The sequence below is a fragment of the Copidosoma floridanum genome, unplaced genomic scaffold (assembly GCF_036245765.1).
Source record: "Copidosoma floridanum isolate Cflo_tuat_1 unplaced genomic scaffold, Cflo_Japanese_pri ptg000030l, whole genome shotgun sequence".
NCBI lineage: Eukaryota > Metazoa > Arthropoda > Insecta > Hymenoptera > Encyrtidae > Copidosoma > Copidosoma floridanum.
This window is the reverse complement of record NW_028321907.1, coordinates 26,043,381-26,056,058: the sequence shown is the minus strand read 5'-3', so window position 1 is coordinate 26,056,058 and position 12,678 is coordinate 26,043,381. Positions and strand designations below refer to the sequence as shown.

The 12,678-nt window shown below is 30.8% G+C and overlaps 1 protein-coding gene across 1 annotated transcript in view; it reads left to right on the top strand.

The window, feature by feature from the left end:
• ec (ubiquitin specific peptidase echinus) overlaps positions 1 to 12,678 on the top strand; it is a 209,987-nt gene that overhangs the window by 24,300 nt on the left and 173,009 nt on the right. The window contains exon 2 of the mRNA XM_089596909.1: positions 12,554 to 12,646. Within this exon, the coding sequence (XP_089453035.1) occupies positions 12,554 to 12,646 (93 nt within the window). The remainder of the gene's footprint in view (positions 1 to 12,553; positions 12,647 to 12,678) is intronic.

Below are 12,678 nucleotides of genomic sequence, written 5' to 3'. Positions count from 1 at the left end.
ATGAAACAATTTCAAAAACAATACCAAAATATAAGCAAGCTGACTCTTTAGAAAAATTTCAATCACCCAAACTTGATAAGCTATACAAACTAAAACATAAATTACAATCACGTATACACAAATTAATAAATAAGACAGACTATAATAATATAATGTTAACACTTGACTTAAAAAACGAAATGAAAATAATAAAATTAAAAATACAACACGAACGATCAGCAATATCTAAAGCACAATGGAGAGATACTATAAAAACCATAGATTATAAGGACACGGCAAATTTTTTCCCGCCCCTTAATAAGATTTTCAGAAAAAAAAACAACAACAATATCGATCACTTTCTGATTCAGGAAACTGAACTAAAGAAACTGAATGGCATCGATACCAGCAACCTTTCCTGGCAGAAAAACGAAAAAGACCAGATAAAAGTAACAAACACCAAAATTATGCCAGACATCATCGGCTCACAGCTGAAAAACATAAATACGGATAATAATCAGTACACGCCACTAAGAAACATCGTGAATAAGGAAGTTGAAAAACTAACACGACAAATACAACAAACTCACAACATAACCTACTTCAGTAACTCGAATAAGGCAACGAGCCCCACAAACGTAGCAGAAGCTGGCATCGACTTTACGAATACGCGCGCAATTTTAAAAATGATAGCTAAAATGAGTAATAAAGTCTCAGCGGGCTGGGACGGTATACCGAATTTAATTATAAAACACCTACCAGAATATATAATAAATGATTACACGATAATATTTAATAACGCATTAAACAATGGTTACTTTCCAGAAACGTGGAAATTGGCTAAACTAATAATTAAAAAAAAAAAACAAAGCGAGCCGATAACCATAGAAAACATAAGACCAATTAGTATGCTACCAGCCATAAGTAAAATATTCGAAAGAATAATAATTAATTCGATCCAAAAAATAGTAAAGGAAAAAAATCTAATTCCAGATGCACAATTTGGTTTTAAAAATTAACATTCCACTACACATGCAATAAACAAACTGCTAGCGGACATTAACTGGCATCTTAACAAAAAAGAAATGGTAGGCGCTTGTCTAATAGATTTAAAAAAAGCGTTTGACTCAGTCTGGCTAGAAGGACTTATATTCAAGCTAATAAAAAGCAAATTTCCTACTTATTTGTTAAAACTAATAAAAAACATGATAAATAAAATAAGTTTCAAAGTATATATCAATAACAACACATCACAAAAAACATTCATCATAACTAAGGGATTACAACAGGGCACAATTAACTCACCCTTACTATTCAATATCTTTAATGCAAGTGTACTTAATATCTTCGGCATAAACAAAGAAAATAACCTCTACGGCATAGCCTTTGCAGACGATCTGATCATTTATTCCGCGGATAAAAGCGTTAAAAAAGTAAATAAAACGATACAAGATAAAAACAATAAAATAAAAACTTTTTACAACAATTGGCTTCTAGATACTAATGCGAAAAAATGCGAAACGATACTATTTAGGGATAAACTAATGGGCGCCTCAGATTCAGTAAAAAAGAATTGAAAAAACTTCGAAATAAAAGATCAAATAGACGATGTATTTATCCCACATAAAAGAATAGTGAAATACCGAGGTATTCACTTAGATGACGGACTTCACTTCGCAAACCATGTAAACATTCAAATCAAAAGAGCAAAGGTAGTATTCCAATCGCTTCACAAACTCTTTTACTCACCATATTTATGCAATAGAGCCAAAATAATCTCCTACCAATGTATCATCCGACCAATCTTGACTTATTCATGCCCAAGTTGGTTTAACATCAGCGCAAGCATAATGGAGAAATTAAGATTTTTCGAAAGAAAATGCCTGCGTGTCAGCTTAAAAGCGTACAGAACTGCAAAAAGTAACTATACAAAAACAATTAGTAATAAAGGACTATATGAAATGGCAAAAATACCGAGAATCGATGTATTTATAATAAAACTAATAAGAAACCATATAAAAGAAGCCATAACGAACAAGAATGGCATTATAAGCCATCTATACTACTCTAGTGATCTATACCATCAAAATGCGATGAGGACAGGCTTTGTCCCGGCTACTTCCTTCCTATACCTAGATGTAAACAATTATATAATAAATAAAGACTACATACCTATCCTATATCACACATATAGACATAACAACAATAAAAAAAATACTGTATGACCCAAATAATATTAATAAAAGAAACTTAAGTTACTCAACGAACATCTCCAAAATAGATATAGATATTTTAAAAAACTTTAATTATTATAAGAATGAAAACTAAAAAAAAAAAAAAAAAAAAAAAACCTTTTTCTCTTTTCCTACTGTTATTATTTCTCTTACTTCTACTTGCTTGTTAACTTGTTAATTAGTTATAAGTCCTCTATGTACAAAATAAAGCGAAATAAGCACCGCTAGTTTTTTATATTTTCTAGCAAAGCAATAATATTAGGTAAAACCTTGGCTGCGACCAAGCAAAACAATATAAATGTAAACCGAAATAATAATAACAATTAATTACAGACAAACTGTTTTTTTCACACCTTGTAAGTACTTTATGTAAAAACAAATGTTTTTTTGACACCTTGTAAGTACTTTATGTAAAACCATGAATAAAAAAATATTTTCAAAAAAAAAAAACGGAGCTTGATTCGGAAGCTGAAGGACGGAGGTTCAATTCCCGATCAGAGCAGATCTTTTTAAATACAAAAATTCTTAAAACACATTTATATCTATAAATTTAAGGGAAAAAATATCTGCATAAATAAAAACTATGTCATAATTTTGTGTTACTGGCATATACCGTGCGTATAAATAATATGAATACATATTTTTCTCTTTCTTAAGTATAAAAATTATTTCAGTACAAAGTGAAAATTACTATGTTGAATAGTAAATTTTAATATACTCTGGGTTTATTATGTAGCATAATAATTTTTAGAATTTGGTGAGTATGTCTCAGTTTTCCTAAAAAATATAGTAACTTTTATTATAATTATAAAACTTTTTATAATACCACTTTTCTTAGTGTACTTTCCTGAGAGTTTTTTATTTTACAAATCCAAAAGAATATAAAACAATCGTTAGAAGAGAAGGCATCACCGCAATAAGCAATAAAATAAATTTTTCAGCATCTGTTTATAACAGACAGATGTTAATCAATAGTTTAAATTTTATAATAGCAGTTACTTATGCAAAATTTTAAATTAAGTTTGGAAACACAAAGTTTAACTTCCTGACTATAAGCTGGAATACGATAGTTTAACTTTAAAAAGAAGGCAAAGTATTATTAGAAGTGTCAAAGATAAAATTACTTTTATGACTTGGTTATCATTCAACGAACAGCAACATTATCACAATTACTAAAATAATTTTTTACGAGTTTTCAGCTATTCAAGGTTTTAATTTATTTTTTTCTTTTTACGACGACATTTTGGTTGCTTGCCCTGGTAGCATGTCCGCTGTACTTGCCTTACGTAAAAATTGCATATCATCTGTTTCTACAGACTTACGAAAAACTTGTGACAGACTAATACGTCAGCATCTTGTGATAGATTCATGACATACACACGGCAGATGAGCGCATCAGCTTCTTGCACAAGAATTGCGTAAGGCTTCCGGTTGACTGTAAGTGCAACAGCTAGATGCTCTAAACAAGTATACTTACGGCAGACTTACAGCAGACTTGTAACAGATAATTACAGGAGCCTCAAGATTTTAAAATAAAGGTTATATACTAAATATAAGACACTAACTGAAAAAATAAGAATCTTACTAATGTTTGTAATAATTTAATTTTTATTAGTGCGCTTAATGCCCCAATAAAATTTAGGTGGTGTTACTACCGATACAATAAAAATACACCTAAAATTGGCAGATTTCACATGATTAAAACGATTATTAGAAAAAGTAAGTATCTTACTAATATTTCTTATAATTCAATTTTTATTAGTGCGCTTAATGCCCCCAATAAAATTTAACATTTGGTATGCTAACATATAAAGGGTGTTTAACGTAAACTCTTTTAGAGCGACACGCGAGCACATCTCACTTTGCTGCATTTTATACTTGTAATATTATTGAAAAAAGTATAAAATTAAAGTGATTCTTTTTCAGCTTTTCAATGACGTAATCAGTTTGTTTAAAAAAAAGTTAATTCAACGAAAAAAAAAAAAAACCATAAAATCTTCTTATAGAGAAAAAGGCATTTTTTCTACAATAAACTATATTCCTTCGTTAAGTTCATTCATAAAATAAAGTTTAATTTATTTTTAATTGATTTAATTTTATTAGATACATGTGAAGAAGTGAATTATCAAAAAGATAATTTAAGACATGGCTCTCTTTTAAATTTGAGTGAAGTTTCATTTCAAGAATCGATTAGATTACTTAGCAATCATGAAATAACTTCATCTGAAGATAATTCTAGTGATGTGGAAGCGGCTTCAAATAATATAAGCAGTGACATAGAATCAACAACGGACAGTAATAGTGAAAAATCTGATGAAGATAGCGATGACGACGAATTTTATGAAGCAAATCAACCAATCTATCCTGGAGCACCTATAACTCTAGCAGAAAGTTTAATTTCTATTTTCACGTTGACCATTAGCTTCAATATTACAGGCTGTCTTCTTTCAAGCATTTTATCCCTGATTGCAATGCATTGCATTCAACCGAATCAGTGTGTCAAGACAGTATACAAGCTTAAAAATTTTTTTTCAAAAATAGATGTTCCTCTTGTACGCCATTATTTTTGTACTAATTGCTTATCAAAATTAGCACGAAACTCAGAAGTGTGCCCAGAATGTAAAGAAAATAATTCAAAATCTTTTTTTTTAGAAATTTCAATAGTCAGGCAATTAAAATCCATGTTTAATAGAAATAGTTTCCGAGAAAATTTTAATTACAGATTTACAAGAGCCAAGAAATCAGAAAATAACTATGAAGACATTTTGACGGTTCACTTTACAGATCTCTTCTAAATCAACATACACAAAACCCAAATAATTTAACTTTTACGTGGAATACAGATGGAATACCAATTTTTCGCTCCTCAAAATTTAGTGTTTGGCCTTTTTATCTAATGATCAACGAATTACCATACAATCTACGAATACGGAAAGAAAATATGATCATTGCTGGATTATGGGTTGGTACATGTAAACCTTCTCCAAATTTATTTTTATCAGTTTTTGAAGATGATTTGAGACGCTTGCGTGCTGGTGTAAATTTTGAAATCGAATCAGCTGAAGATAATTTATTAGTTAAAGGAATAATTATTAGTGGTACGTGTGACTTACCAGCTAAGGCACTGTTTTTAAATATGAATCAATAGGGGTAAACGGTACAGTTGTTGACCCCCCGATAGTGATTGACCACCACATGCATTTTTAAATGGAGCCTTTATATATGGATATACAAATTATACAGGGGACAATCACTACCTTAAGGTGTCAATAACTGTACCGTTTACCCCTATAACGGGAAATATGGATGCCAGAACTGTAAAATAAAAACAGAGAGGATAGAGAATGTATAAACGTACCCTTTCCTACGAAATCTTGAATTGCGATCAACAAAAGAAACAACAAAATTAGCCAAACAAGCATGTAATTCTGGAAAAACTATTTTTGGTGTAAGGGGCCCTTCAGCTTTAAATTATCTTGTTAAAAATTATGTTCAGTCAACTACAGTGGATAAAATGCATTGTATTTTTCAAGGGGTAGTTAAAAAATTGTTGGGGTTCTGGTTTGATGCAGAATATCGTACGCATCCATCTTCTTTATATAACTTTATAAATATAATAGACGAAAGAATAAAAGCATTAAAAATTACATCCTTTATACAAAGGGTACCACGAAAAATTTCGGAATACTCGTATTGGAAGGCTAATTAATTACAAGCATTTCTTCCCTCTTATAGCTTGCCAGTTTTAAGAAATGTGATGCCGACAGATTACTTTAATCACTTAATTTTATTAGCTTATGGAATTTCTCATTTGCGCGTTTCTAGCATTTCTGAAGATATGGTACAAGAAGCAAGACATGCTTTAACAGAGTTTGTAAAAAAATTTGAAGTCTTGTACGGTAGGAAATATATGACGTGTAACATCCATTTGTTACTGCATTTGCCTGATGAAGTGAAAAAATTTGGACCTCTTTGGACTGTAAGTTGGTTCACTTTTGAGAACCTCAACGGAATATTAAAAAAGTTTGTACATGGTTCAAAAAAATTCTGAATTGCAAATATGTTCATCCATCACTAGTTTCCTTAATTTAACTGAATTGAAAGATAAACTTTTAAGACTTGACAGTGATGCTTTTAATTTTTGTAAAAAAACAAAAGAAAGAGGAACCCATAGAAAAATATTAAAGAAGATTAAAAATGGAATTTTTATTGTTGGGCAGAGTACAAGGACAACATCGAGCATAGAAAGCATAATGAATTTATTAACTAGTCAAGATATTCCATTTTATCCTGAAAAATTCCATTTATTTGATAGATTACTGAAGTATAGAGTTCATTACAAAACTAGCAGATATGCTGAAAAAAAAAAAAAACTCTTCATGCATATAGTATACAGCAAATAATATAACTAATTACGGCTTATTGAAAAAGTTTATACTTACCTGTAGTTGTTCATGTACTAGTAACTGCATAACTTGTACAAATGAGTGTAAAGGATATGCTATAGTAAGAAATTTTACAGTCAAAGAGATTTTTTATTGTACTGAGCTAAATCGTTGCATACCTTATATTTTAAATTGCAAATTTACAGATGATAAGACTGTTATAGATATTGAGGATATAATAAACTAGCAGCCCCCGTGTCGGCTTCGCCCGAGACTTACTAAATAAAACACCGTAGTGTGTTGACATGTAATGTGAAACATTTTCAGTTAGAAATTTTACACATATTCCTGATACATCTCAGAACAAAAATCTTCTTATTAAAAACATATTTTTTCGGAATCCATATAGTTTATTTGGTCAAATAATAATGTGTTAAAATTCAAAAAAATAATTATGCAGAAAAGTACCGTGCTTTCTTTATGCCATAAAATAATCGGTGGCCATAAGAAGCCGTTGATTTATAGTTTCTCCCGTGTAATTCACAAAAACGGCTATTTTTTAAAGCTGTTAAGATTTTAAACCCCCAAAAATTTTATATTAAAAAAACATTTGTTTTCTCGTATCTCACAACTTTATTACCAGAGCAACAAAGTCCTGGACCTTAAACCCTACATTTTTATTGCCACAAAAACACAAATACATTTTCTACTCATTAAAAATCTGAAGTAGGATCTTTATAGATTTCAGAGATTACTGTGAGGGTACAATGAAAAGCTGATCTCTTACGTAATGGACTCTTTAGTTGTCGATTTTGACGCTGCTGTTTCAATCTCGATAAATTTTCTGCGTCAGTTTCTTGACGCCTAAGTAAAATTGTATTTACTAGATACACTTGAAGTTTTTCTTCCAATTCACCCTCTTGCGACTTTTGGCATGCTTCAAATTTTTGTGACCCCTAAAGAGTTTTCTGTCAACTTTATTAAATTCTAACATATTTGTTGGCAAGTTAGGTCAACGTCCGATGGCCCTAAAAAAGACCGGTGGGCTTCTTAAGTCAACTCTTTCTTGACTGCAGTTAACAGCAATTGTGACTGCCTGGATACCTCAGGGTATTCTTCTCTGGCCTGCTGTTGAAGACCCAGACTGATTGGGAGAAAAATTACAAAGTCTGAAGCTTTGGAGCTAGTTGTAGTGCTCTTTTTCAACGTCTCCCGGTATAACGTCGAAGACGTTGGTGTCTAAAGCACCTTTTTTATTTGCAGATTCAGTTCTTTTGGTGATCTTGGATGGAAAGATTGGTTAGTGATACTTGTCCAGTGGAGGCTGTCCCGTTGGCTCAAGTTTTTTTTCCTTCATAGCTGTTATAGGTTTGCCCAACGCAGACCTTGGAGAGGATCAGATGAAATTGATGGTTAAGTAGGGAACGTAAATACTTATAATGGCCCTAAAAAGCGCCAGTGGTGAAACTTCTAGGCTATTCTTTATTATTATTCCTGATGATGAAGAGCTGGCTACGGGTTGCTTGATTCTTACCCTGGGAGTCTCGATGTACGGAGACTGTGATGAAGGGAGGTACGCCGCTGACCAAAAAATATCTCGTCTCGGGTCGTTCCCCGGATAACCAACCGCTCATCGTTAGACGGGAACATGTGGGTAAGCGCGTTGGGGACGCAATGACCAAGAACGTAGCCGTTGTGGCTGCCCGTGCCCCTCAGAGCTGTTTTTCCTTGCATACATTTGCAGCCACAAATTTGTAGTCTCTAACTGCACCAGGTGGGATGGTGGGACTGCCACACAACTCTGAAGAGTTGGTGCAGATTGTGCTCTGGCTAGATATGTCTCCTGGTATTATGCCAGAGACGTCATCGGTTAGAATGAATTTTTTTTTTGATCACACTCGTCGAGATTCAGGGTAAATGGACACCTAGGTCCCTTTCCCCTTAGAGAAGAGTGTCGTCCGTAACCGGGATACCCAGCTGCAAGACTAACATCAGCATTCTCTATACAGCTCGTTGAATTGCTGAAGCTCGACTACATCACTATCGAGACACTCTCGCCTATTATATTCACACTTATTTAATTATGTTGCAGGTAGCTTCGATTTTCTGTCGACGCCACCTAGCGGATTTTACTGAACTAAAGTGGAAAGCTGGCGTATTTTTGCAAAACTTTAAGCTCATTTATTGCTATTGTTATTAAATTTTTTAAGATAATAACTATACTAAAACCATCTAGGAAATATCATGAATCAGTGTGCAAAATTTCAGCAAAATCGGTTGAGTAGTTTTCGTGGTTAGCGATTACAACGGTTTTAGCGACTTTGCTTCATATATTAGTAAGATGTATGCATTTACACTATAGTTGAGGAAAAGATGTATATAACAACAAAGTTGAACAATTGCGAGTTTGAATAAAAATTGAAGATCATAATTAACAACGTCTTTTGTATAAAACCGCTTGACTCAACTTTATTTTGATTACATTACTCTTTATTATTTCAACAAAAGTGGCTAACTTTACAATTTTAAAGTAATTTATATTATTATTGGGCTTGTATCATTTATTTTTATTAAAACAATTAAAAAGTTAAATTCAAATATATTTTCACTTGGATAAAACTTCTATGAAACTTTTTTTCATTTTTTATATGATAAAAATGTAAGTATTTCGAAAGTTAATTAAATTTAAGAAAACTTTATACAAAGTTAATCATAACTTAAACCTATGCTCATTCAAAAAATGATAAGTTCAAATAAAGTTTGGCTCAGTGCCATTGGTAAAGTTTGGCAAAACTTTTGCCAAACTAAACTTTAAAAAAACTTTTTCCTTACAAAAATTTTTTTACGCGGGATGTTGTTAATACTGCTTGTAATAAGAATAAAAATCAAAATTTTTTTGTCACATATATTTTTAGATTCTTAAAGAAAATGGTATTCCTGTTTTATTTTAAATAATCTCACATTCATAAGCTTTCCTTAAAAAGGCAGAGGAATGGTGCTTTGACCTTATGTACACCTTTTCAAGCCATCATACATTAAACAAAAAAATTTCAGTCTATTATAGATGTATAAAATGTTTCAAGAAATAGAAACTAACAATTGAATAAGTCAGTTAATTAGAAAAAAAAAAGTAAAATATCTGTGTCTGAAGCCCGATAAATCTGGGTCTAAAACTAATAGTCCAGCTGACGGTGCTAGACTTGTGATCTTATAGCGTTAGCATAAAAAGTTCCGTATACTCTTTATATTTTTTAATTATTTCAAGTTGATTATTTAACTTTAATAGTCAATAGTATCATATATTATAGGTGAAATTAAAACTTTTGTTTGACACACATTATTTAAACGTATTAAAATTTAATTTTTAGTACTAAAGCTGTCAATTATTTGCTTTTTGCAATGCAGCAAAATTGTAGCACTGAATAAACTTTCATAATTATTTTAAAAAATTTTTGTTATGCTGTTAAAACTTAATCTTTATTATTAAAAATGTAAAACAAAATGAATATGATGTCTTTACAATTTTAATAATCTATTTTTACTAAACCATGTAACAGAATTATTATGATTAAATTTATGAAAAATAAAATTACTTAAATTGAGTCTTACATGAAACAACATTTAATAAAGTTTCTATGTTCTAACGAAATCATTTTGACAGGCTTTGAGAACAGTTACAAAAATATCGATTTTCTTGTATAAATCGAACAGTTTTTAGAACAATATCTTAAGAAATTTAACAAAACTATAGAAAAAAACATTTAATAATGTTATTATGTCTTAAGGATATTGCTTTTTTACAGTCTCTCATTCTAGTTGAGAAAAAATTTTTCTAATTTTTGTTCAAATCTAATAGTTTTTAAGAATACTTTCTTTGATGTATAATCTTATGTTGTAAAAATTAATATAATTTATCTGATTACTGTATAAAAAAGTGAAAAATTGTTTTTCCTGCTGGTATTCGATACCCACATTAAAGTATGAAAGAGGAAAAGGTAATCTAGAACTTTTTTGTGACAATAACAGTAAACCCTATAATCTCTTGTTTTTTGTCAATATTTAGTTTGAAAACGAAAGTTTATTCATCAGCAGTAATACATTACTTAAAAATTCGTACATGTCGTATAAATTCGTTTTTCAAATTGAATATTAAGAAAAACACTCACGTTCCTACTAACATTTTAGAAATTGTCGTCTAATTTTAAGTCATTAAATTCATTACTTTTAAGGAAAAGTTTCAGTTCATATAATATGTAAGTTACCACTTTTATATCATGATTGTAAGATATAAGTCTCTTTCAATTTGCAATAAATTGCAATAAATTTAGACTAGATGGATAAATAAAATTAACGATGAAATATTTAATTCATAAAAAATAATGGCAGCAGAGCAGTCTGTAAGGTGAAACTCTCCGGTATAAACCGAATGCCCCTTACAATACTTCAAAAATCTTTGAAAGTCAATCGCACTCTTCAGGTGCTTCCCACGACAAAATTTTTAAGTTTCACTGCTGCGGAAGTTCATGTTAAGCCAAACATTAACTGAACACTGGCAATGAGAAAACCCTAAACTTAGATTTTGACTGATGACTGAATATGTGACTCAAATTTAGCTAATGTTTACCCAAATTTTGTGACAAAAATAGAAAAAAATTTTGGTTAAATAGTAAAATAATAAACAATTATTACAAATTTATAAAAATGTAATTTAATAGTGCCTAATCAGATAATATTTAAGAGATGGCACTATAATGTCAGATGAAAAAAGTCGTATCGGAGATAATCTTGAACCTCAGCTATCCAGATATCCCGCATACGACACAAGCACGATTAACCACTTAACTACAACAAGATGGTATATTCATAGATTCGAATCACTCATTCTACCAATGCAATGATTATTTTTCAAATGTAAATATTTTCGGTTAAAATTATTTATATGTAAAACAATAAAAGTACACTGTACATTGGTAGATTTAACATGATGAAAACATTCATCGTAGATTATGTGCTTGAGAAACACATTAAGAAAATATTGTTTCACATATAATTCGTTTTAACCGAATACATTTACATAAAAATGTATTTAGAAAAATTATAGTATATTTAAAAGAAGTCATAGTATTTATAGGATAAGTAAGCGACTCAAATCCTTAAATATACCGTCTCGTTGTAGCCAAGTGGTTCAGCATGGTTCTGTCGCATGCGAGAGGATTCTCAGTAGCTAAGGTTTGAGATCATCTCTCATCATACGACTTTTTTCATAAAACGTTAAAGTGCAATCTCTTACATATTATATAATTAGGCACTATTGAATCATACGTAAATGTTAATGTATACTCATTTATTATTATTTTGTTATTTAAGCCAAACTTTTGCTATATTTGTCAAAAAATTTTGGTAAACCTTGGCTAAATTTGTGTCAAACATTGATTCATCAGCAAAAATCCAAGTTTGGAATTTTCTCATTGCCAATGTTTAGCTAACGTTTGACCAGATATGAACTTTTGCTAAAGCTTAGCAAAACTTGAAAATTTTTTATTTAGTCATAATACTGTGCACAGTGAATATAAAAAAAAATTTACCCATATGGTTATTTTTTTTCATAACTCCCTCTTCAATGTTAATTAGACAAACTTTTCATCATTTTTCAACAGATGTTTAAGCACCTACAACTGCACTATTGCTTAAGAGGGCACACAGCCAAACAAATACAAATAGTAGTTTTCATAAATGGTGGTGCTTGTCGACAGGTCAAACACCGGGCCCAAAGGCCTCCTTGTGCTTAGCCTGGTTGGATGCACACCAGGTGCAAAGCACGAGCTCTGTTTTATCGTGCGTAAGAAGCAATATATATTTGAAGATAAAAAACGCTTGAAGTAGGAAAAATAAATTATATTTGTGTATCTTAAGTAATAGGACAGTTACTAATTTTGAAATGGTTGTTGGTTACAGGTTCTTTGGCACCTTGACATATTTCGAAGAAGTTTTAGGAAACTCTCTAGTCATGCTTGCTCGCGCAAGTCTTGTGTATTCTGTGCCCTCAAGGTAAAAAACTTTTTTTATACAATTCATTATTT